The sequence below is a fragment of the Orcinus orca genome, chromosome 1, assembly GCF_937001465.1.
Source record: "Orcinus orca chromosome 1, mOrcOrc1.1, whole genome shotgun sequence".
NCBI lineage: Eukaryota > Metazoa > Chordata > Mammalia > Artiodactyla > Delphinidae > Orcinus > Orcinus orca.
Window position 1 is genome coordinate 2,517,700 of NC_064559.1, and position 27,934 is coordinate 2,545,633.

General features: G+C 36.1%; 1 protein-coding gene across 9 annotated transcripts in view; it reads right to left on the reverse strand.

The window, feature by feature from the left end:
- The window catches only part of RGS7 (regulator of G protein signaling 7), a 603,142-nt gene that overhangs the window by 166,058 nt on the left and 409,150 nt on the right, over positions 1-27,934 (reverse strand). For 6 of the 9 annotated variants that reach the window (XM_012538138.3, XM_004283486.3, XM_033412377.2 and 3 more), the window contains one exon: positions 10,480-10,530. The exons of the other annotated variants lie outside the window; for them this stretch is intronic. In XM_012538138.3, the coding sequence (XP_012393592.1) occupies positions 10,480-10,530 (51 nt within the window). The remainder of the gene's footprint in view (positions 1-10,479; positions 10,531-27,934) is intronic. 9 annotated transcript variants of the gene reach the window in all.

Sequence of the window (27,934 nt, forward strand, 5' to 3'; positions counted from 1 at the left end):
AATCTCTTAAGACTGAACCAGGAAGAAATAGAAAATATTAACTGACAAATTACCAGTACTAAAATTGAATCAGTAATTTAAAAATTTTCAACAAGCAGAAGTCCAGGACCAGATGGCTTCACAGGTGAATTCTACAAAACATTTAAAGAAGAGTTAACACCTATCCTTATGAAAGTATTCCAAAAAATTACAGAGGAGAGAACACTTCCAAACTCATTCTATGAAGCCAGCATAACCCTGATAGCAAAACCAGACAAAGATATCGCAAAAAAAGGAAAATTACAGGCCAATATCACTGACGAACATAGATGCAAAAATCCTTAACAAAATACTAGCAAGCTCAATCCAACAACACATTAAAATGGTCATACAACATGGTCAAGTGGGATTTATACCAAAGATGTAAGGATTTTTCAATATCTGCAAATCAGTCAATGAGATACATCACATTAACAAATTGAAGAATTAAAACTGTATGGTCATCTCTATAGCTGCAGGAAAAGCTTCTGACAAAATTCAACAGCATCTATGATAAAAACTTTCCAGAAAGTGGGCACAGAAGGAATGCACCTCAACATAATAAAGGCCATATATGACAACCCATACCTAACATCATACTCAATGGTGAAAATCTGAAAGCATTTCTTCTAAGGTCAGGTACAAGACAAGGATGCCTGCTTCCACCACTTTTACTCAACATAATTTTGGAAGTCCTAGCCACAGCAAGCAGACAAGAAAAAGAAATAAAAGGAATCCAAATTTGAAAGGAAGAAGTTAAACTGTCACTGTTTGCAGATGACATGATACTATACATTGAAAAGCCTAAAGATGCCACCAAAACTACTAGAGCTCATCAATGAATTCAATAAAGTTGCACAATACAAAATCAATATACAGAAATCTCTTCCATTTCTATACACCAACAATGAAATAGGAGAAAGAGAAATTAGGGAAACAATCCCATTTATCATCACATCCAAAAGAATAAAATACATAGGAATAAACCTATCTAAGGAGGAAAAAGACTTGTACTCTGAAAACTAGAAGATGCTGATGAAAGAAACTGAAGACAACACAAACAGGTGGAATGATATATGTTGGTATTCTTGGAGTGGGAGAATCGATATTGTTAAAATGACCATACTACTCAAGGCAATCTACAAATTCAAGGCAATCCCTATCAAGTTACCAATGGGATTTTTCACAGAACTAGAAAAATAATTTTAAAATTTGTATGGAAACACAAAAGACCTCAGATAGCCAAAAATCTTGAGAAAGCAGAATGGAAATGGAGGAATCATGTTCCCTGACTTCAGAATCTACTATAAAGCTACAGTATTCAAGAGTATGGTACTGACACAAAAACAGACACACAGATCAATGGAACAGGATAGAAAGCCCAGAAATAAACCCGTGCAGCTATGGTCAATTAATCTATGAAAAAGGAGGCAAGAACAAACAATGGAAAAAAGTCTCTTGAATATGTGGTGCTGGGAAAACTGGGAAGCTGGATATAAAAGAATGAAATTAGAACATTAGCTAACACCATATACAAAAATAAACTAAAAATGGATTAAAGACCTAAATGTAAGTTTGGATACTATAAAATTCCTGGAGGAAAACACAGAACACTCTTTGACATAAAGCAGCAATATTTTTTTTGATCCATCTCCTCGAGTAATGGAAATAAAAGCAAAAATAAACAAACGGAATCTAATTAAACTTAAAAGCTTTTGCACAGCCAAGAAACCATACACAAAATGAAAAGAGAACCTATGGAATGGGAGAAAATATCTGTAAATGATGCAACTGGCAAGGGATTAATTTCCAAAATATACAAATAGCTCATATAGCTCAATATTAAAAAATAGAACAATCCAATCAAAAAATGAGCAGAAGATCTAAATAGACATTTCTCTAAAGAGGACATACAGATGGCCAGCAGGCACATGTAAAGATGTTCAACATCTCTAGTTATTAGAGAAATGCAAATCAAAACTACAATGATGATCAAACTACAATGATCAAAATTACCTCACACCAGTCACAATGGTCAACATCAAAAGTCTACAAACAAATGCTAGAGGGGGGTTGTAGATAAGGGAATCCTCCTACACTCTTTGGGGGAATGTAAACTGGTGCATCCACTATGGAGAACAGTATGGAGGTTCCTTAAAATAACTAAAAATAGAGCTACCATATGATCCAGCAATCTGACTCCTGGGGATATATCCGGAAAAGATGAAAACTCTAATTTGAAAAGATACAAGCACTCTAATGTTCATAGAAGTACTATTTACAACAGCCAAGACATGGAGCAACCTAAGTGTCCATTGACAAATAAATGGATAAAGAATAGGTGGTATTTATACAATGGAATATTAGTCATAAAAATGAATAAAATGTCATTTGCAGTAACTTGGATGGAACTAGAGATTATCCCAATAAGTTAGACAGAGAAAGACAAATATCATAGGATATCACTTATACATGGAATCTAAAAAAATGATACAAATGAACTTATTTACAAAACAGGAAAAGACTCACAGACATAGAAAATAAACTTATGGTTACCAAAGGGGAAGGCAGGGGGAGGAAGGGATAAATTAGGTGTTTGGGCTTAACAGATGCACATTACTATATATAAAATTGATAAACAACAAGGACCTACTGTATTGCACAGGGAACTATATTTGATATCTTGTAATAATCTATAATGAAAACGAATCTGCAGAAGAATATATGTATATATATATATAACTCAATCACTTTGCTGTATACCTGAAACTAACTCAACATTGTAAATCAGCTATACTTCAATTTAAAAAAAAGTACACAGATCATAGGTATAGGATACCCACTTACTAACCTTGAAGCATCTGCCAGAGAGACAGGAACCAGGTGGAATACCCCCCGGAAATGAATCACTGATTTGAGCCATTTATGTGATCGCTGGTTACCTTGCTAATACTGGCACTAGAGGGTGCCATTTTGGAATTGTCCATCTCTTAGCACCAGTGGGCATGCCTCACTAAGAGCCCTGCTGGATTAGCAATAGCCCCATCTACAGTGCCCTTTGGCAGCTGCTCCCAGCAGCTAACCTGGGATCCAGACTCATCCACCAGTGCCACACAGCAGTCAGGATTCCACCACAACAGTAGGGTGCATGCAGCACACATAGGGGAGACCCCTTGAACTCCTGGATCTAGTGGCCAGGCAGAATTGTACTTCTGAGTCCCAGGAGACATCACCTAAATAAGGCCACTCCTTCAAGACTGGGAGAGATAGCTAATACACCTATTAGTTAGAAACAAATAAAGAAAACTAGGCAAAATAAAGAGATATTGGAGTATGTTCCAATTGAAAGAGCAAGATAAAGATGCTCACTGAACCTGGAAGTAGAATAAATACACACAGTGAGAAGTTCAACAAAGAGACAGAAAATATTGAAAAGTACCAAATAGAAGTTATGACATAATTAAAAATACACTAGATGGGATCAACAGCAGACTGCATGATGTAGAAGAATTTGGTAAGCTGAAAGACAAAACAATGGAACTAACACAGACAAGAGTAGAAAAATGAAAAAAGAATTTTAAAAAGTGAAGACATCTTAATAGAGCTTTGGAACAACATCAAATGAAATATATGCATTATAGGGGTCCTAGAATGAGAAGAGAGAAAGAGCCAGAAAAATTATTTGAAGAAACAGTAGCTGAAAACTTCCCTAATCTGGGAAAAGAAATAGACATCCAGGTCCAGGAAGCCCAGAGAGTTCCAAATAAGATGAACTCAAAGAGACACATATTAAGACACATTATAATTAAAATTGTAAAGTTTAAGGATAAAAAGAGTATCCTAAAAGCAGCAAGAGAATAACAACTTGTTACATATGAAAAGAAACCACATAAGGCTATCACAGATTTTTCAGCAGAAACTACAGGTCAGAAGGGGGTGGATGACATATTCAGAGTGCTTAAGGGAAAATACTTCCAACCAAGAATATCACACAGAATTGAAAAAGAAGTCAAGATTTTCCCAGATAGACAAAAACAAAAGGAGTTCGTCACCACTAAACCATCCCTACAAGAAATATTATGAAGACTTATTTAAGGTGAAAAGAAAACACACTAATTAATAATAAGAAACATATGAAAATAAAAATTTCACCAGTATAGATAAATATATACTACAGGAAGTGGATCAAGCATTTATAAAGCAAGCATAGTGGTTAAAAGACAAGTAAAAATAACTAAAATTATAATAATTAATTAAAGGATGCATAAAATAAATAATGTAAAATGTGTTATCATGAGTAAAACGTTTGTCCAGGGTAGGGGGGTGGGAGAGTAAAAAGATAAAAGTTTGGAATGTGTTCACATTTAAGTTGCTACCAACTTAAAACAGTCTACCATTTAAACAGGCTGTCATATGTGAAGCTCATAATAACCATAAGAAAAAAACTTGTAGTAAATACATAAAAGAAAATGAGAGAAAGAATCTCAACATAATACTAAAGAAAATCAACAAAACACAAGGGAAGAGATAAAGAGGAAAAGAAAAGAGCTGAGAGTAACTATAAGAACAGCCAGTAAACAATAAACAAAATGGCAAAATACATGATTATCACTACTTACTTTAATGTAAATGGACTAAATTCAATAATCAAAAGACACAGACTAGCTGAACGGATTAAAACACAAGACCCATCTATATGTTGCCTACAAGAGACTCACTTCAGAAGAAAGGACACACATGGACTTACAGTGAAGGGATGGAAAAAGATATTCCATGCATATGGAAATGAAAAGAAAGCAAGAGTAGTTATACTCATATCAGACAAAATAGGCTTTAAACAAAAACTATAATAAAAGACAAAGAAGAACACTACATAATGATAAATAGGTCAATTCAGCAAGAAGATATAACCTTTATAAACGTATATGAACCCAACAGAGGAGCACCAAGATATATAAAGCAAATATTAATGGACTTAAGTTGAAAAATTGAAAGCAATACAACAATAGTAGGGGACTTTAACACCCTACTTAAATCAATGCATAGATCATCTAGACAAAATAAGGAAACAGTGGATGTAAATGACACATTTACATCATATACTTAAGAGATATATACATTCTGATACATATGTTTCATCTCAAAGCAACAGAATACATATTCTTCTCAAGTGCATACGGAACAATATCCAGGATAGATCACATGTTAGATTGCAAAGCAAGTCTCAAGTAATTCAAGAAGATTGAAATTATGTCAAGTATTTTCTTTTACCATAATTGTATGAAACTAGAAAACAATCACAAGGAAATAAAGAGAAAAAACACAAAAAATGGTGATTAAATAAAATCTATAATTAAATCTAATTAAATAAAATTGATACTAAAGTATCAATGGATAACCAAAGAAATCAAAAGAAGAAAAAAAAATACCTAAAGAGAAATGAGAACATAAATATGACATAGCAAAGTCTATGGGATGCAGAAAATCAGTTCAAAGAGAGAATTTCATAGCAATACACTCCTACCTCATAACAATAATATCTCAAATAAACAATCTGACTTTACACCTAAAGGAATTATAAAAAGAACAAAGGTAAAATTAGTAGAATACATGAAATAATAAAGATCAGAGTGGAAATAAGTGAAGTAGAGATTAAAAAAAACCATAGAAAACACCAATGAAACAAGGAACTGGTTTTTGAAAAGATAAAATCAACAAAGTAGCTAGACTAACCACGAAAAAAAGAGAGAGGACTCAAACAAATAAAATCAGAGATTAAAAAGGAGAATTTAAAACTGATACCACAGAAAAATAAAGAATCATAAGGACTGCTACAAACAAGTATATGTAAACAAATTGGACAGTCTAGAAGAAATGGATAAATTTTTAGAAATATACAATCTTCTAAGACTGAATCATGAAGAAATAGAAAATCTTAATAGACTGATTACTAGTAGGGAAATTAAAACAGTAATTTAAAAATCTCCCAACAAACAAAAGCCCATGACCAGTAGATTTTACTGGTGAATTCTACAAAACATTCAAAAATTTAATATCGATCCTTCTTAAATTCTTCCAAAAAATTGAAGAGAAAGGAAACCTTCCAAACACATTTCAAAAAGCTGGCATTACCCTGATACCAAAATCAGACAAGGTCATCACAAGAAAGAAAGTTACAATCCAAAATCCTTGGTGAACATAGAAAATCATATGATCATCCTGATAGTTGCAGAAAAACATTTGACAAAATTCAACATCAATTTATGCAAAAATGCTCAAGTAAGGGCATATTGAGGGAATGTACCTCAACATAATAAAGGTCATATATGACAAACCCACAATTAACATCATACTGAACAGAGAAAAGCTGAAAACTTTTCCTCTAAGATCAGGAACAAGACAAGGATGTCTACTCTTGCCACTTTTATTCAAATTGTATTGAAGTCCTAGCCACAGCAGTTAGGCAAGAAAAATAAATAAAAGGCATCCAAATTGGATAGGAAGAAGTAAAACTGTCACTGTTTTCAGTTTACATGATACTATATATAGAAAATCCTAAGACTACACCAAAAAACTATTAGAACTAATAAATGAATTCTGTAAAGTTTCAGGATAAAGAATTAATATACAGAAATCTGTTGTGTTTCTATACACTACTAACAAACTATCAGAAAGATAAATGAAGAAAACAATCCCATTTTCAATTGCATCAAAAAAATTAAAATACATAGGAATAAATTTAACCAAGGAAGTGAAATACCTGTACACTGAGAACTATAAGACACTGAGGAAAGAAACTGAAGACACAAATAAATGGAAAGATATTCCATGCTCATGAATTGGAAGAATTAATATTGTTAAAATGCCCCTAATAGCCAAAGCAATCTACAGATTCAATGAAATCCTTATAAAAATTCCAAAGACATATTTTGTAGAACTAGAACAAATACTTCTAAAATTTGTATGGAAACACAAGGGATCCCAAATAGCAAAAACAAGCTTGAGAACAATGAACAAAACCTGAGGTATCGAGCATCCTAATTTCAAACTATACCACAAAGCCATATTAATCAAAACAGTATGGTATTGACACAAAAACAGACACACAGGTCAATGGAACAGAATTGACAGTCCATAAATAAACCCACAAATATATGGTCAATTAATTTACTACCAAGGAGCCAAACACATAAAAGAAAGAAATGACATTATTTTGGTGTCATGAAATGTCATTAAATGGTGTTGGAGAAACTAGACAGCCACATGTGAAAGGGCAAAACTAGATTACTATATTATATCATACATAAAAACTAATTCAAAATGGATTAAAGACTTGAGTGTAAGACCAGAAATCATAAAATTCCTAGAAGAAAACATAGGTGGTAAACTCACTGACATAGATCTCAGTGATGTTTTGGTGGACCTGACCCCAAAGGTAAGGGACACAAAAGCAAAAATAAACAAATGGGACTAGATCAAACTAAAAATCTTTTGCTCAGTGAAGGAAACCATCATCAAAATGAAAAGGCAACCTACTGAATGGGAGAAGATATTTGCAAATCATATATCTGGTAAGTGTTAATATTCAAAATATATAAAGGATTCAATAACAAAAAAATCTGATTAAAAATGGGCAGATGATTTGAATAGTCATTTTTCCAAGAAGACATACAGATGTCCACAACAGGTACTTGAAAAAGATGCTCAACATCACCAATCATCAGGGAAATGTAAATCAAAAACACAATGAGATATCACCTCACACCTGTCAGAATGGCTATTAGCAAAAAGATAATAAATAACAAATGTTGGCAAGGTTGTGGAGAAAAGGAAACCATTGTGCACTGTTGGTGTTAACTGATGCAGACACTATGAAAAACATTATGGAAGTTCCTCAAAAAATTAAAAATAGGGCTTCCCTGGTGGCACAGTGGTTGAGAGTCCGCCTGCCGATGCAGGGGACACGGGTTCGTGCCCCGGTCCGGGAAGATCCCACATGCCGCGGAGCGGCTGGGCCCGTGAGCCATGGCTGCTGAGCCTGCGCGTCTGGAGCCTGTGCTCCGCAACGGGAGAGGCCACAACAGTGAGAGGCCCGCGTACCGCAAAAAAAAAAAAAAAAAAAAAAAAAAAAAATTAAAAATGGAACTACCATATGATTCAGCAATTCCCCTTGTGGGAATTTATCCAAAGGAAATAAAAACACTAACTCAAAAAGATATTTGCACCCCAATGTTCATTGCAGCATCATTTACAATAGCCAGGATATGGAAGCAACCTAACTGTCCATCGTTGAATGAATGTAAAAGGAAAATTTGGTATGTATATGTAAATATATACTGGTGTTGGATTATGCAACCCCTTTCCCTCAGAAGTCCCTGAAGATCATGCAATCCTCTCCCCGTCTCTAAATGGATCACCAGAACCTGCTCCCATACCAAAGCATTAGTCTTTTCTTCCAACTTGCCACAAAATTCTCTTTCAACAAATTATTGATCTAGAACTTCAAATGACCCCTAGAGTTCTTCAAACAACCACTTGATCACCAAATAAGCACAACATAGAAGCCTGGCATGGGTTTCTCTTTTATATTTAAATATCTTCAGATAATTTATGAAGTTAAAATTAGACCTAGCTTTATAATAACTACTTATCTCTTCATGAGCAGTTCTAAAATGGTATGATTAAATTAATCATGCAACCACCAAAGTAGATGTCAGCTACATTCTTGATCGTATTTAACTATAATCATCTCCCAGAGTGATTCATTTTCTGTGTGCAAAATCTGTTATATCTTCAGAACAATCATCAATGCTTCTTAAAATCCAGCACAGAATTTTTCACTCCATACCAACCAACCAAAAACTAATTTTTCAGCCTGTCATAAATATGACTGAAAATCATGAATGTTCTTTCCCAGATATAATTGATTGTATCTTTTTATATACCTTCTAATGAAGCTTTACAACTTCCTTAAACGGTTGAACAAGCAAATAAAATCAGTTTTTCATATACATTATAGCTAAAATGATATTTCTTATATAAATTATAAACAACGAGTGTTTCTTACTAGCATATTATACCTGTATATTTTCCCTGTTTCTCAGACCATTACTGAAGTACACTTTCAGTCTTAATTTGCAAAAGAACTACTCTTTTGTATCTACTTCACCTTTTGAGAAATGATATTCTTTGCAAATCAGTAGTTCCCTGGTTTTCTGTGACTGTGCCAGTGTTTTCCTAGCACTGGAGTCTTTTGTCTGGTGCTACAGTTTATAAAGTCAGGAATGGCACTGAGCTGAGGCTGAAAGGTAAAACTGTCAAGACCGTGGCTTCCTTTCTCAATAATTATCTCCTTTTTTCACCTAGTAATAATTTGATGCTGGCAGTAGCTGCTTCATCTTTACTTACTTGTTTTATTCCTGTTTAACTTAGAATAAGTATTTTAAAAGATCATATACCAAGTGATCAGGGGATGTACACAGACATTTTTTACAGAATTAGAAGTATATTTTCTGGTGGCATGGCCTTATAAAGTTAGCTCAAAATGAGTAAAAATAAAAACTTTGCATCTCCATGTACTATTATTTCTAAATCATTCTAAGGTGGTAATCACCAGAAGCAGGAGTAAAAGCCGTAACAATTTGTTTTTTAAATTGAAGGAATAGTGTCTGTATAGCTAGTGTATTGCCATCTTTCTCTATTATGTCATTCTGTCACTGTAATCCCAATTTTTATGTTATTTTCTTTTGTTTTTTTCAGCATCTTCTCTAAACAAAATAATCTCACTTTTATTTCAGTGATGTGAAATATTTGCCACACATGAAGGCTTTTACATGATATTTCTTTAAAGTCATTAAATTCCTCACAATTCAGAGTATGTTCTAGGCAATGAAGAAGTGTGCTGGCAGAAACTGTTCTCAAATTGTGGCCATTGGTTTTGCGTTGCAGAATACAGAAAATGTCCACCACAATAAATGAGTCCATGGCTGCAATAAGGGTATTAAAAACATAATGTAAGCATGATAAAAAATTGGAATTACAAATAACATTGTTTTCAAACCTCATGCAAAAATGGAGTTAAGGCAAAATTATAAATTAATGAGATTTAGTTCTATGTGTTTTCAGAAGAGAAATTTCATTATTTCATAATCACTTGCTATAAATTATATGTATAATTATTTATGGACATGTATACTGCTCATCCATTCTAACAGTCGCTAATCACCTGAATCAAATGTTATAAAATAGGACATTATATATTGAAAAAATTTTAAAGTAAACTAAATAAAATTTAGTTAAATATACATTGACTACCATAAAATCTGTATAAATGGGAAAAACATAGTTAAAATGTAATTATAATTTTTCAGGTTTGCTTGCTTGTCATGTTAGCCCTGAAAAAACATATTTCTTAAAACCACAAAGAAAATACTTTTATCGATGGGAAAATTATTTATTTACCTGGATCTTCTATGGTTAAGTTCTTTATTAACCATTGAACAATGTCTGACCCTGAAAAAAGAGAAAAAGAAACACACATATATATATACATATATATGAACATCTATTTATATATGTTAACCTTAAGAACTCAAGATTTAGCACTCATAAGAGTAGGAATGTTTCTAGTTGTTACAATAACAGATTAAAGATCAGCCACAGATGAAGTATTGAAAACAGAGCGTGAATACATTGTTTTTCTTCAGTGAGCCAAGGTGCAATCTAGTCAATTATTAAATATGAAATGTTTAAACATAAAGATTTAATATACTAGTAGTGGATAAAGTGATTCATTGATTTATTCATTTAATGAATGTTTATTGAGTGCCCACTATGTTTCAAGCACAATTCTTAGCATGGCATAACCAATACTTTATAAGATGATACCTGTCTCATTTCTGGTTTTCCCCATCCAGTCCCTGTATCTACTCTCAAGCCAACCCAAATTGGTTGTCAGTTTTTGGCAACAAATTTGTGTTGTTATAGTATTGTGTCTTTATAATACTATTTTCTTTGACTGAAAGGTCTTTCCACTATTTTCAAGACACTCAAGATTCATTTACACAACAGAACTTCCCTTGACCCTCACCTTTGGCAATGTGTGTGGAGAGCCGTAGGCTGGTCAAAAGGAAAGTAGGGCAGCCAACATTTCTAGTGGGTTGTGATCCAAGATTGAAAGGATAAGGCCCTGAGCTAGTTCAGTGTACATGTGAATTAGAACAAAATTAGACTTGTTCTAGGACCTTGTGACTAGGTCTGGGGTTGGCAAGTGGGAAAATTAAGAGGACTCAAAGTTTACAGTCCAGGAGAATTAGGAATGAACGGAATGGTGAAAATATAAGCAGAAATGGGAGATTCAGGAAGAGGCGCTGATTTACCTGAGATGTTCATTTCTGTTTAATTTGGCTCTCAGCATAATTCATTTCTACATAAAACTGCAAAAAATATGTCATGTAAATAGTTACATATACTTAGTAAGCTGTATCAGGGCTGCATGAATGAAATTTTGTGTGAACTGAAATTCCATTTCTACCTCTCTTGGAGACTGGGTACAGTTGTAGCCTACCCACCTGAGACCTGGCAAATGAGTGATATTAACAATGGCCAAATAATTCTAGTTGCTTAAAGCAGAATAGTTCAAAATTAATTTCAAAATAAACTTGATCACCAAGCTTGACAATAATGTCCTAAAACTTATGAAAACAGTTACACCCAACATCAATTTCAATATGCATGCATTTAAAAAATATTAACTTCAAGTATTGAATCTAACTTGTATTCTTTTATAACTGTTCCTTGACAACTGCCGTTGATTTAACTGCATTTGAGAGGATGACTTCAACTAGATCCTAAGGAAGCTCTGAGGGAAGGAAGGAGGGGAAACCATTCATAAGAACACAGATGTTGCAGAATGTTGTGCTTAACTTATTACTTACAGCCTAAGTTATCTTGAGGCATGGTCTTCCCTTTTATAAAAGGGGAAACTCAGTTTTTCAAATGTGTTACTTGACCAATGTAGAATTCCAGGTACCTAAATATTATTAGCTATCTCCAGGCGCCCTGCTCGTTTTTCACATTTGAGCATCTATTTGGGGAAAATATATGAGCAGCCACTGGAAAATTTCTACTCTTGAAGAAAGCCAAATATTGGTTCCAGGACTATAATTTTTTCTTAATGTGAAAAGTGATTTTAAAATACCTTCAGAAAAGTGTTATTTAAAAAAAATTTTCTTCTGTCTCCCTCTCTCTTTCTCCCTCTCCCCTCACCCTTTCCCGAACAGAAAGAAATACAAAGCAGTCTAATTTGAAATTACATTTAATTCAGGAAACAAGAAACTTATTTTCCTGGCCTAGTTTTGGGTATTTCTGTCACAGTGGTGGTCTCAGTTCACTGTAAAAGAGCCAATGTGATTACCTGTCAGTATCATTATAGTGGTTTTATTGTTGTGTGATCACCCAATATATGTATGGTTTTAACACATTATGAATTATTTTATTGTCAAATGTACATCCAGTTCACCATACTCATCTATTATGCATCTATGACAGCAAGACCTTAACTCCCAGTTGAAAGAGGCAGAGACAGAGAAAGGGAGAAAAAAAATTCCAGCATCTTATGGAACCAAAAGATTGAAAGAGAAATGCTATCATAGTAATGTTAAAAACTGATTCAAATGGCTTTATGGCCAGGAGGGGTGTAGAAAGGAATTGCCCCTTTCTCCCAATTTCTCAGCTTTATCTTTAAAAAATAAGTGGCAGATCTGCTAAAATTTTCGTGTACAAATGTACATATCCAGGACACTTTAGAGTTCCATTTATCTTTTTTTTTTAACATCTTTATTGGGGTATAATTGCTTTACAATGGTGGTTAGTTTCTGCTTTATAACAAAGTGAATCAGTTATACATATACATATATCCCCATATCTCTTCCCTCTTGCATCTCCTTCCCTCCCACCCTCCCTATCCCAGCACTCTAGGTGGTCACAAAGCACTGAGCTGATCTCCCTGTGCTATGCGGCTGCTTCCCACTAGCTATCTATTTTACATTTGGTAGTGTATATATATGTTCATGCCACTCTCTCACTTTGCCCCAGCTTACCCTTCCCCCTCCTCATATCCTCAACTCCATTCTCTAGTACGTCTGCGTCTTTATTCCCGTCTTGCCCTTAGGTTCTTCATGACCATTTTTTCCCCTTAGATTCCATATATATGTGTTAGCATACGGTATTTGTTTTTCTCTTTCTGACTTACTTCACTCTGTATGACAGACTCTAGGTTCATCCACCTCACTACAAAAAACTCAATTTCATTTTTTTTTATGGCTGAGTAATATTCCATTGTATATATGCGCCACATCTTCTTTATCCATTCATCTGTTGATGGTCACTTAGGTTGCTTCCATGTCCTGGCTATTGTAAATAGAGCTGCAGTGAACATTGTGGTACATGACTCTTTTTGAATTATGGTTTTCTCAGGGTATATGCCCAGTAGTGGAATTCATGGGTCGTATGGTAGTTCTATTTTTAGTTTTTTAAGGAACCTCCATACTGTTCTCCATAGTGGCTGTATCAATTTACATTCCCACCAACACTGCAAGAGAGCTCCCTTTTCTCCACACCCTCTCCAGCATTTATTGTTTGTAGATTTTTTGATGATGGCCATTCTGACCGGTGTGAGATGATATCTCATTGTAGTTTTGATTTGCATTTCTCTAATGATTATGATGTTGAGCATTCTTTCATGTGTTTGTTGGCAATCTGTATATCTTCTTTGGAGAAATGTCTATTTAGGTCTTCTGCCCATTTTTGGATTGGGTTGTTTGTTTTTCTGATATCGAGCTGCATGAGCTCCTTGTAAATTTTGGAGATTAATCCTTTGTCAGTTGCTTCATTTGAAAATATTTTCTCCCTTTCTGAGGGTTGTCTTTTCATCTTGTTTATGGTCTCCTTTGCTGTGCAAAAGCTTTTAGGTTTCATTAGGTCCCATTTGTTTACTTTTGTTTTTATTTCCATTTCTCTAGGAGGTGAGTCAAAAAGGATCTTGCTGTGATTTATATCATGGAGTTTTCTGCCTATGTTTTCCTCTAAGAGTTTAATAGTGTCTGGCTTTACATTTAGGTCTTTAATCCATTTTGAGTTTATTTTTGTGTATGGTGTTATGGTGTGTTCTAATTTCATTTATCTTTATACTGAGGACATCAGAGTAACAAGCAGGATGTTTTGTTTGGCTTTGTTTATTTCTTTAAAAAAAATGTGAAACTAGTTAAGAGATGCAACAGTATCTTATACCCTAAGACAGGGATCCCCAAACCCTGGGCCACAGACCAATACCGGTCCATGGCCTGTTAGGAACTGCGCCACACAGCAGGAGGTGAGCAGCGGGCGAGCAAAGCTTCATCGTTATTTACAGCCGCTTCCCATCGCTCGCATTACTGCCTGAGCTCCGCCTCCTGTCAGATCAGCGGTGGCATTAGATTCTCATAGGAGCGCGAACCCTACTGTGAACTGCGCATGCCAGGGATCTAGGTTGTGCACTCATTATGAGAATCTAATGCCTGATGATCTGGGGTAGAGCTGAAGTGGTGGTGCTAGCGCTGGGGAGCGGCTGCAAATACAGATTATCATTAGCAGAGAGGTTTGACTGTACAGAGACCATAATAAATCAGTTGCTTGCAGACTCATGTCAAAACCCTATCTGTGGGACTTCCCTGGTGGTGCAGTGGTTAAGAATCTGCCTGCCAATGCAGGGGACATGTGTTTGAACCCTGGTGTGGGAAGATCTCACGTGCCACGGAGCAACAAAGCCCATGCACCACAACTACTGAGCCTGTGCTCTAGAGAGTCCATGAGCCACAACTACTGAAGCCTGCACGCCTTGAGCCCATGCGCCACAACAAGAGAAGCCTCCACAATGAGAAGCCCGTGCACCACAATGAAGAGTAGCCCCTGCTCACCGCAACTAGAGAAAGCCTGCACACAGCAATGAAGACCCAACATAGCCAAAAAAAAAAAAAAAAAACCCTATCAGTGAGTGGCAAGTGACAATTAAGCTGCATCTGGTGGCAGGCTTTATAGTGGCAAGTGACTTGATGTACTTCAATTGTACAGCTGCATCTGGTGGCAGGGTATAAGTCAGAATCCGACACTTACTTTAGTCTGCGCGTGGCCCTCCCATTATTTTATTTACCACTTCTCTGTGCCTCTCTTTCCCTCACTGCACATCTGTCTCAGTCACAGTTTTGGTAAGCCCACAAGCTAACCCTAGCCAAAAAGAGTAAAAAACAAACGTCATTAGAGAGCTTCTTTGGAAAGGGGAAAGACCCAATGGTGAAAGAGTAGAAGACTCTAAGACTGCCAACAAAAAGAAAGCTGCATTTAAAAGAAAATATCAAGAGTCCTACTTAATTTACGGGTTCATTGCAACAGGTGATTCACATTCTCCAAGCCCACTTTGTATAATATGCAGCAACCGGCTATCCAACAAAGCCATGAAACCTTGAAAACTGCTTCACCACATGGAGACCAAGCACCCTGCATTAAAAGACAAGGCTTTGGAATTTTTCAAAAGAAAAAAACGTGAACAGGAAGAACAGAAGCAATTGCTGAAGGCCACCACTTCCTCTAATGTGTCTGCACTGAGAGCATCATTCTTAGTGGCTAATCACATTGCTAAAGCTAAGAAGTCCTTTACTATTGGTGAAGAGTTGATCCTGCCTGCTGCTAAGGACATTTGTCGTGAACTTTTAGGAGAGGTTGCAGTTCAAAAGGTGGCACAATTGGTGCTCTTTCAGCTAGCACCATAACTAAATGAATTAATGAAACAGCAGAGAATATTGAGGCACAATTGTTAGAGAGGATTAATGAGTCACCATGATATGCAATCTAAGTTGATGAGTCTACCGATGTTGACAACAAGGCAACAATGCTTCCTTTTGTGTGATATATTTTTCAGGAGGATGAGCATGAGGATGTGTTTCATGCACTTTTGTTGCCAACTAACACCACAGGTGCAGAGCTATTCAAGTCTTTGAATGGTTACATATCAGGAAAACTGAATTGGTCATTTTGTGTCGGTATATGCACGGATGGAGCGGCTGCCATGACCGGATAGCTTTCTGGTTTCACTACTCGGGTCAAAGAGGTTGTTTCTGAATGTGAGTCTATGCACTGTGTCATCCATAGAGAAATGTTGGCTAGTCAAAAAATGTCACCTGAACTTAACAACATTTCGCAGGATGTGATTAAAATTATCAACCACATTAAGGTACATGCCCTTAACTCATGTCTGTTTGTGCAGCTCTGTGAGGAGATAGACGCAGAGCAACACATCTTCTCTTACACACAGAAGTGAGATGGCTTTCTAAAGGAAGATCACTGGCCAGAGTTTTTGAGTTACAAGAGCCACTCCAGAGATTTCTTTAGAAAAACAGTCACCACTGGCAGCACATTTCAGTGACACAGAATGGGTCACAAAACTTGCTTACTTGTGTGACATATTCAACCTGCTCAACAAACTCAATCTGTCACTTCAGGGGAGAAGAACAACGGTGTTCAAGTCAACAGATAAAGTGGCTGCATTCAATCCAAACTGGAATTATGGGGGTGACAAGAGAACATTGGGATTTTTGACGTGTTTCAAACATTAGCAAAGGTTTTGAAAGAGGCTGAGCCAGGGCCTTCTTTCTCCCAGCTGGTGCATGATCACCTATCTTAGCTTTCAGAAGAGTTTGAGTATTACTTCCTAACCACAAAAGACCCCCGAACTGGGAAGGAATGGATACACAACCCATTTGTGAATAAGCCAGGTGAAATCGACTTTGTCTGTGCTAGAAGAGGATCAACTGCTTGAGATCACAAATGACGGTGGCCTTAAAAGTATGTTTGAGACAACTTCAAATCTCCATACGTTCTGGATTAAAGTCAAGGTGGAATATCCTGAGATTGCCACAAAAGCACTGAAAAGCCTGCTTCCATTCCCAACGCCCTATCTCTGTGAAGCAGGGCTTTCTGCAGTGACAGCGACCAAAATGAGGTTGGGGAGTAGACTGAACATAAGCAACACACTTTGAGTGTCACTGTCTCCCATCACCCCCAGGTGGGACTATCTAGTTGCAGGAAAACAAGCTCAGGGCTCCCACTGATTCTGCATTATGGTGAGTTGTATAATTATTTCATTATATATTACAATGTAATAATAATAGAAATAAAGTGCACAATAAATGTAATGCTCTTGAATCGTCCCGAAACCATCCCCCTGCACCCTGGTCCATGGAAAAACTGTCTTCCATGAAACCGGTCCCTGATGCCAGAAAGGTTGGGGACCACGGCCCTAAGAGGTAAATTTGTCTCTGTGATTGCAACTTCTGGAAAGTTTAGCCCTGATCAGTGCCCATACTCTTGTCTTGAAATCTTAGAGGCATCTAACACTTTTAGAGTTACAAAATTATGTGTTCTCTCTACTTAGCAGGAGCAGTGGAAGCTTTATTATTGTATAATCCCATAATCTATGATTTGCAATGAAAACAAGCAAAACAAGCAAAGCAAAAATGTTCCTTATGTACTGCTCATAGTTCTGCACATGCCATATTGTTTCTTATTTCCATGACTTTGCTCACGCTATTCTGTCTCTGCCTCTTTTTCCTTTGGTTAATCCCAACTGATTTCATAAAGTTCAGTTCATATATTAACTACTCCAGGAAGCCTACTCTGCTCATCCCTATCTCACCTTGCCAGGTAAAGTCTTTCTCCGCTAAGACCTATTAATATCCTCATCATTCATTACACTTGTCAATGGTTTTATCATCTTTTGTTAATTTTTGTCTGTCTTTCCCATTGCATCATGAGTTCCTTGGAGGTAAGGGTGTGTGTTATTCATCTTTGGATCTCAAGCACCCAGACCAGTGCCTGGCATATAAAAGGTGATGAGTAAATGTTAAAAGACTAGATGAACAAACAGCAAGATACCCCTCCTCATATGCTACTCTAAGAGAATTTACAAAACGATGGCATTGGTCATATAAAGAACATTTGACTGGCCTGTAATTTTCAGCTACCGTAATCACCCTTCACGGTGATAATTTTCCCTTTTCAAGGCTATCAATTCACCACTCCATCCATAATTAAAGCAAAGGAATCAAAGACATTTAGACATCAATATTATTTCCTCACTCATGCCATGGACCTGAGTAGTAAAGTGGCTTCCCCAAGTCTGGTCTGATGCCGAGTGACAAGGCTTGGACTATGCTCCGGGCAGAGCCTACTATACTTCCATTGCAGGCCATATACCCTCTACAAGTTAGAGCACATCCTCACCTACAAGTGACAACTATAGCTATCTACACTCTGAACCTGAAACTGAGGTTCACCAAAAGAAAAATATTGTGAAATGTTTGCAAATATGATATATGAGGACTTTGTAAGCAACCAAAATGTTACAATTTTGATTTGTATCTTTAACAAAAATCCTTCTTTTTGTAATTTCTGTTAGAGCTTTTAATGAAAACATTTAGCTCTTAATCACAATGGAAGGGTTCCAAATATTCCTGAGGCAAAGACATTGACCTTTGTAATATTTCTCTTTCAGGAAAATGAGTAGTAGGCTCTTTGCACTGCCTAAATACTTTGCTGAACCCTCAGAACCACATAGACATGGTCCTGGCAATATGAATGTATTTTATTTAACAAATACCATAAATAGTCCCTGTTTTTTATGGGTTAAGTATTCTCAGGATCTCTCACTAAATATAACATCCTGTATATCTGGAAAATATTTTTCCAACATTATTCTTGGTTCCTTGAAATAGGAACAATAAATGTTTATCATCATCATCATTAAATAGTATATAATGCACATTTATTAAGTTTCTATGAAAATCTTGCTGTAGACCTATAGTTTTAGGGACAAGTAGGAAAGAATGTGGAGTGAAGCAGATTTACTCTTCTGTGAGTCCTTTGAGGGAAGAAATGATGTCTTACTAATCACATTTCCCTCATTCTCTTCAAAGTGCTCTAACACAGATCACTATTAAACATTTACTGTAGGTATAGCTTCAATGTTTATAGACATGTACTTTATGCACAAAGGACCCCAAACACTGAAAAATCAGCCCTAACAGTCATTCCCATCCAACATTTAATGACACTCTTGTGTATCGCTGTCATAATTTTTAAAATTCTTGGTGCAAAAATAATTTAATTCAGTTTAATTTTTACTGCAGTATTTCTTTAAGATTTAAAAAAATAAAGGTTTTTTTTGTAAGCTGATATATTACCCATTTGTAAAGCTGAAAGAATGAACTGAATCTTTCCTTAATCTTTAGAATAAGTAATTGCTAATATCTGAAAACAACGTTTTGTTTCTGATGATTACTTGTGTTCCTGCTTGCTGACGTATCCTGTCCCATCTTAAATGCAACTGCACAACCATCGTCAGGTCTGAGGATCCAATAGGACATCCAAAGTCTAAATCCTGTAATAGATTATTTCTAACACTTTGTTACTGAGACATCCTTTGGCTTCCCTAGGGTGTGTGTTCTCTCTCGCTTAAGAGTAATAAACTCAACTTGTTCAATCATAGGTGTGTTCCTGGTGGTCTTTGGCTGGAGGGCATTGATTCTTTTTTTTAACTGACATATAACATTATATTAGTTTCAGGTGTACAACATAATGATTCAGTATTTGTATATACCATGAAATGATCACCACAATAAGTCCAATTAACAACCATCACCTCATATAGCTGCAAAGTTGTTTTTTTTTTTCTTGTGGCAAGGACCTTTACAATCTACTCTCTTAGCAACTTTTAATTATACAATACAGTATTATTAACTATATTCAATATATTGTACATTACATCCTCTGGACTTACTTCTTTTATAACTGAAGTCTGTACCTTTCACCCACTTCACACCATTTCTCCCACCCTCCCAAACCCCGCCTCTGGCAACCACCCATTTGTTCTCTGAATCTATGAGTTCAGGTTTTTGTTGCTGTTGTTTTAGATTCCACTTGTAAGTGACATTATCTGGTGTTTCTCTTTTTCTGTCTGACTTATTTCCCTTAGCAGAATACCCTCAAGGTCCATCCATGTTGTTGCAAATGGCAAGATTTCCTTCTTTTTTATGGTTGAATAATATCTCATACCACATTTTCTCTATCCATTCATCCATCTATGGACACTTAGGTTGTTTCCATACCTTGGCTATTATAAATAATGCTGCAGTGAACTTGAGGGTGCAGATATCTTTTCAAGTAAGTGTTTTTGTTTCCTTCAAATAAATACCCAGAAGTGGAATCGCTGGATCATGTGGTACTTCTATTCTCAGTGTTTTGAAGAGTCTCCATTGACACTTTCTTGCTAATATCTCAGATTAATATATCAATAACAATAAAATTTGAGTTCTTTCATTAGGACACTTATGATTACAAAGAACAGTCTTTGAGGGAAGTATAAAAAATAAACAAATTAATTAAGGAATTTGCTAAAAGGTATCCTGGACCAAAGGGAAAGGATACATTTGGGCCTCAAGGAAAAATGGAAACAGGACTCTGATGACATGAGAGTTCCTTGTGGTTCCTCTCTGGATGTATTTCTCTCTAAAAAACAGTCTCTGCTCTTTCTCATCCACAAAGTGGGTCCTAAGGGCTCATACTTCCTGGGTTTACATCTCCTTCACTGAAGGAAGCAGGTAGTTTGAGGCTAAAATTTTGTAGTCACAGCTCCTAATTTCTGATGGAGGGCCTTAGTTTGGGGAAGGTACTCATTCCTGTATCAGTCAACTGTGGTAAGAAAGGTGGGATCATAAACACAGCTGTGCTGGTGGGAGGCATAGATGGAAAGAGTTTCCAGAAAGAATGATTACTTGGCAGACAAACCAACAGGTTAAACCACAGTTTCCTTGAGTTCTTTAGCTTTTATATTTCTATCAGAAAAAAAAGCAGAAAGGAGAGAGGAGGTGGAGCTCAAAAGCATGTCAAATTGTGAATGAAATAAGCATGCTATTCTGCTTTGTTATAAATATAAATATTTTGTTCTATGAAATTATTATATTCCTGAAAGACTGAATACATTTTTGTGTGTGTGAATAAAGACACACTTCATGTGTAGTAAAAGAGCTATGCAAAAGAACCTCATGGTGTATATGCAATTGGGTGTTTTTATATGAGTGTGTATCTTTTTAAGGAAAGAATTTATTTTCTAAAATGAATAACATCCAATTGATTATTGTTATGCCTGGATTTTTATATATCAGCTTTATTTAGAAAAGATTATCCAGTTTTCATAGAATTAAAATTATCTTCTGGTCACAGATTGAAACTGGGTCAAAGTTATAATGTAAAAGCATGTCTTACAGTCTTCCATAGCTAATAACATCCCTGAAATCCAGAGTAATAATTAAAACAGATATTATTCCTTTTGCTAAACCTGGAACACATTTTAAGTCTTGGTCTACAACACTTTAAAGAAAAGAGGACATTTAAATGCATTTGTAGATATGATGGCAAAAGCAAATTATGTGGTTGATTACATTTTCTTTCCAGGTTCTTACCCAGAGTGCTATGGCCCTGAACCAAAAGTAGAATCACAGAAAATATGGGCCTTTGTAAACATAACCTGAATCTGAAAATTAAAGAGATGGGAGGGACCTTCAAGATGGTGGAGGAGTAAGACATGGAAATCACTTTCCTCCCCACAAATACATCAAAAATACACCTACATGTGGAACAACGCCTACAGAACACCTATTGAATGCTGGCAGAAGACCAAAAAGGCAAGGAACTCCCCACATACCTGGGTGGGACAAAAGAAAAAAGAAAAAAAACAGAGATAAAAGAATAGGACAGGACCTGCACCTCTGGGAGGGAGCTGTGAAGGAGGAAAAGTTTCCACACACTAGGAAGCCCCTTCACTGGTGGAGACCGGGGTTGGGCGGGGGGAGGAAGCTTCAGAGCCATGGAGGAGAGCGCAGCACCAGGGGTGCAAAGGGCAAAGTGGAGAGATTCCCACACAGAGGATGGTTGCCGACCAGCACTCACCAGCCTGAGAGGCTTGTCTGCTCACCCGCTGGGTTGTGTGGGGGCTGGGAGCTGAGGCTTGGGCTTCGGTAAGAGCCAAATTCAAAGCTGAACCCTGGGAGCTGTGCGAACAAAGAAGAGAAAGGGAAATCTCTCCCATCAGCCTCAGGAGCAGCGGATTAAAGCTCCACAATCAACTTGATGTACCCTGCATCTGTGGAATACCTGAATAGACAAGGAATCATCCTGAAACTGAGGCAGTGGAGGCTGGAACCAATTGTAGACTTGGAGTTTGCTTTCTGCATCTAATTTGTTTCTGGTTTTATCTTTCCCTTAGTTTAGTATTTAGAACTTATGATCATTGGTAGATTTGTTTATTGATTTGGTTGCTCTCTTCCTTTTTTTCTTTTATATATATATATATATATTTCCTTTTTCTCCTTTTGTGAGTGTGTATGTGTATGCTTCTTTGTGTGATTTTCTCTGCATAGATTTGCTTTTACCATTTGTCGTAGGGTTCTGTGTGTCCTTTTTTTTCTTTTTAGTATAGTTTTTAGCCCTTGTTAGAATTGGTGGATTTGTTTTTGGTTTGGTTGCTCTCTTCTTTCTGGCTTGCTTTTTGTTTTTATTACTTTCTTATTTTAATAATTTAAAAAAGTTTTTTATTTTAATAACTTTAAATAATTAATTTTTTCTTTCTTTTCTTTCCTCCCTTTTCTTCTGAGCCGTGTAGCTGACAGGGTCTTGGTGGTCCAATCAGGTGTCAGGCCTAAGCTTCTGAGGTGGGAGAGCCGAGTTCAGGACATTGGTCCACCAGAGACCTCCTGGCTCGACATAATATCAAATGGTGAAAGCTCTCTCAGAGATCCCCATCTCAATGCAAAGACACAGCTCCACTCAACAACCAGCAAGCTATAGTGCTGGACACCCTATGCCAAACAACTGGCAAGACAGGAACACAACCACACCCATAAGCAGAGAAGCTGCCTAAAATCATAGAAAGTTCACAGACACCCCCAAACACACCACAAGACATGGTCCTGCCCACCAAAGACAAGATCGAGCCTCATCCACCAGAACACAGGCACCACTCCCCTCCACAAGGAAACCTCCACAACCCAGTGAAAGAACCTTACCCACTGGGGGCAAACACCAAAAGCAATGGGAACTACAAACCTGCAGCCAGCAAAAAGGAGACCCCAAACACAGTAAGTTAAGCAAAATGAGAAGACAGAGAAATACACAGCAGATGAAGGAGCAAGGTAAAACCCACAAGACCAAATAAATGAAGAGGAAATAGGCAGTATACCTGAAAAAGACGTCAGAGTAATGATAGTAAAGATGATACAAAATCATGGAAATAGAATGGGGAAGATACAAGAAACGTTTAACAAGAACCTAGAAGAACTAAAGAGCAAACAAACAATGATGAACAACACAATAAATGAAATTAAACATTCTCCAGAAGGAATCAATAGCAGAATAACTGAGGCAGAACAGATGATTGACCTGGAAGATAAAATAGTGCAAATAACTACCACAGAGCAGAATAAAGAAAAAATAATGAAAAGAATTGAGGACAGTCTCAGAGACCTCTTGGACAGCATTAAACGTACCAACGTTTGAATAATATGGGTCCCAGAAGAAGAAGAGAAAAAGAAAGGGACTGAGAAAATATTTGAAGAGATTATAGTTGAAAACTTCCCTGATATAGGAAAGGAAATAGTTAATCAAGTCCAGGAAGCACAGAGAGGCCCATACAGGATAAACCCAAGGAGAAACATGCCAAGACACATATTAATCAAACTATAAAAATTAAATACAAAGAAACAATATTAAAAGCAGCAAGGGAAAAGCAACAAATAACATACAAGGGAATCCTCATGAGGTTAACAGCTGAACTTTCAGCAGAAACACTACAAGCCAGAAGGGAGTGGCAGGACATATTTAAAGTGATGAAAGAGAAAAACCTAAAACTAAGATTATACCCAGAAAGGATCTCATTCAGATTTGACCAGACAAAGATGTCACTAAGAAAGAAATCTAAAGGCCAATATCACTGATGAACATAGATGCAAAAATCCTCAACAACATACTAGCAAAGAGAATCCAACAGCACATTAAAAGGATCATACAACATGATCAAGTGGGGTTTATCCCAGGAATGCAAGGTTTCTTCAATATATGCAACTCAATCAATGTGCTAAACCAAATTAACAAATGGAAAGAGAAAAACCATATAATCATCTAAATAGATGCAGAAAAAGCTTTTGACAAAAGTCAACACCGATTTACGATAAAAACCCTCTAGAAAGAGGCATAAAGGGAGCTTAACATAATAAAGGCCACATATGACAAACCCACAGCCAACATTGTTCTCAATGGTGAAAAAGTGAAATCATTTCCACTAAGATCAGGAACAAGACAAGGTTGCCCACTCTCACCACTATTATTCAACTTAGTGTTTGAAGTTTTAGCCACAGCAATCAGAGATGAAAAAGAAATAAAAGGAATCCAAATCAGAAAGAATAAGTAAAACTGTCACTGTTTGCAGATGACATGATACTATACATAGAGAATCCTAAAGATGCTATCAGAAAACTACTAGAGCTAATCAATGAATTTGGTAAAGTTGCATGATACAAAATTAATGCACTGAAATCTCATGCCTTCCTATACACTAATGATGAAAAATCTGAAAGAGAAATTAAAGAAACACTCCCATTTACTACTGCAAAAAAAAGAATAAAATACCGAGGAATAAACCTACCTAGGGAGACAAAAGACCTGTGTGCAGAAAACTATAAGACACTAACGAAGGGAATTAAAGGTGATACAAACAGATGGGGAGATGCACCGTGTTCTTGGATTGGAAGAATCAACATTGTGAAAATGAATATATTACCTAAAGCAATCTACATATTCAAGACAATCCTTATCAAACTACCACTAGCATTTTTCAATGAACTAGAACAAAAAATTTCACAATTTGTATGGAAACACAAGACACCCCAAATAGCAAAAGCAATCTTGAGAAAGAAAAATGGAACTTGAAGAATCAGGCTCCCTGACTTCAGAGTATACTACAAACTACAGTAAAAAAGACAGGATGGTACTGGCACAAAAACAGAAATACAGATCAATGGACAGGATAGAATGCCCAGAGATAAACCTACAAACAGATGGTCACATTTTCTTTGATAAAGGAGGCAAGAATACATAATGGAGAAAAGACAGCCTCTTCAACAGTGGTTCCGGGAAAACTGGACAGCTACATGTAAAAGAATGAAATTAGAACACTCCCTAACACCATACACAAAAATTAACTCAAACTGGATTAAAGACCTAAATGTAAGGCCAGAGACTATAAAACTCTTAGAGGAAAACATAGGCAGAACACTCTATGACATAAATCACAGCAAGATCCTTTTTGACTCACCTCCTAGAGAAATGGAAGTTAAAACAAAAATAAACAAATGGGACCTAATGAAACTTAAAAGCTTTTGCACAGCAAAGGAAACCATAAACAAGATGAAAAGCTAACCTGCAGAATGGGAGAATATATTTGCAAAAGAAACAACTGATATAGGATTAATCTCCAAAATATACAAGCAACTCATGCAGCTCAATATCAAAAAAACAAACAATCCAATCCAAAAATGGGCAGAAGACCTAAATAGACATTTCTCCAAAGAAGATACACAGATTGCCAACAAACACATGAAAGGATACTCAACATCACTAGTCATTAGAGAAATGCAAATCAAAACTACAATGAGGTATCACCTCACACCATTCAGCATGGCCATCATCAAAAAATCTACAAACAATAAATGCTGGAGAGGGTGTGGAGAAAAGGGAACCCTCTTTCACTGTTGGTGGGAATGTAAATTGATACAGCCACTATGGAGAACAGTATGGAGGTTCTTTAAAAAACTAAAAATAGAACTACCATACGACCCACGAATTCCACTACTGGGCATATACCCTGAGAAAACCATAATTCAAAAAGAGTCATGTACCAAAATGTTCATTGCAGCTCTATTTATGATAGCCTGGATATGGAAGCAACCTAAGTGTCCATCGACAGATTAATGGATAAAGAAGATGTGGCACATATATACAATTGAATATTACTCAGCCATAAAAAGAAACAAAACTGAGTTATTTGTAGTGAGGTTGGTGGACATAGATATGGTCATATAGAGTGAAGTAAGTCAGAAAGAGAAAAACAAATACCATATGCTAACACATATATATGATATCTAAAAAAAAAAAAGGTTCTGAAGAACGTAGGGGCAGGACAGCAAATAAAGGCAGAGACATGGAGAATGGACTTGAGGACATGGGGAGGGGAAGGGTAAACTGGGACGAAGTGAGAGAGTGGCATGGACATATATACACTACTAAATGTAAAACTGATAGCTAGTGGGAAACAGCCACATAGCACAGGGAGATCAGCTTGGTGTTTTGGGACCACCTAGAGAGGTGGGGTAGGGAGGGTCGGAGGGTGACACAAGAGGGAGGAGATATGGGTAAATATGTATATATATATAGCTGATTCACTTTGTTATAAAGCAGAAACTAACACAACAGTGTATATCAATTATACTCCAATAAAAATGTTAATAAATAAATAAAGTATCCAACAACTCAAATAAGACTTCAAAGAATGTCACTTTTTCAAGGGGCCTATTATAAAAAGTTAAATCTATATAAATTACAATAATGTAGAACTTAATAATATGAATGGAATTTTGGTTTTATAATTATAGTAGCTGTTTCTAATGTTCACATAGAAAACTAGACATGCAAAATACCCAGAATATTTTTTTAATTTTAATAATATATTTCTAAAATATTATCAATTAACTTGTAATCAATATAAAACTGAGATTGTACTTTTTTTTTTTTAGTGGTTATGTACATTCTTTTTTATTAAAGTATAGTTGATTTATAGTATTGTGTTAGGTCCAGGTATATAGCATAGTGACTCAGTATTTTTGTATATTTTATTCCACTCTAGGTTATTATAAGATAATGGGTATAATTTCCTGTGCTATACAGTATATCCTTGTTGCTTAGCTATGTTATATATAGCAACTTGTATCTGTTAATCCCATAACCCTAATTTGTCCCTTCCAACTTCCTTCTCCCCTTTGGTAACCACAAGTTTTACTTTCTATTATCTGTGGATTCTAAAAAATAATACAAATGATTGTAGATACATTTTTTGTTGTTGTTTATTGTTTTTCTGGTTTCATTTTCATTGATTTTTGTCTTATCTTTTTTTTTGTAAGTTTATTTTTTACTTTTCTTATTAGTCATCCATTTTATACACATCAGTGTATACATGTCAATCCCAATCTCCCAATCATCCCACCACCACAACCCGCACCCCCTGCCACTTTCCCCCACCTTGGTGTCCATATGTTTTTTCCCTACTTCTGTGTCTCAATTTCTGCTCTGCATACCGGTTCATCTGTACCATTTTCTAGGTTCCACATATATGCGTTAATATATGATATTTCTTTTTCTCTTTCTGACTAACTTCACTCTGTATGACAGTCTCTAGATGCATCCACGTCTCTACAAATGACCCAGTTTCGTTCCCTTTTATGGCTGAGTAATATTCCATTGTATATATATGCACCACATCTTCTTTACCCATTTGACTGTTGATGGGCATTTAGGTTGATTCCATGACCTGGCTATTGTAAATAGTGCTGCAATGAACATTGGGGTGCATGTGTCTTTTGAACTATGGATTTCTCTGGGTATATGCCCAGGAGTGGGATTGCTGGGTCATATGGTAATTCTATTTTTAGGTTTTTAAGGAACCTCCATACTGTTCTCCATAGTGGCTTGTATCAATTTACATTCCCACCAATGGTGCAAGAGG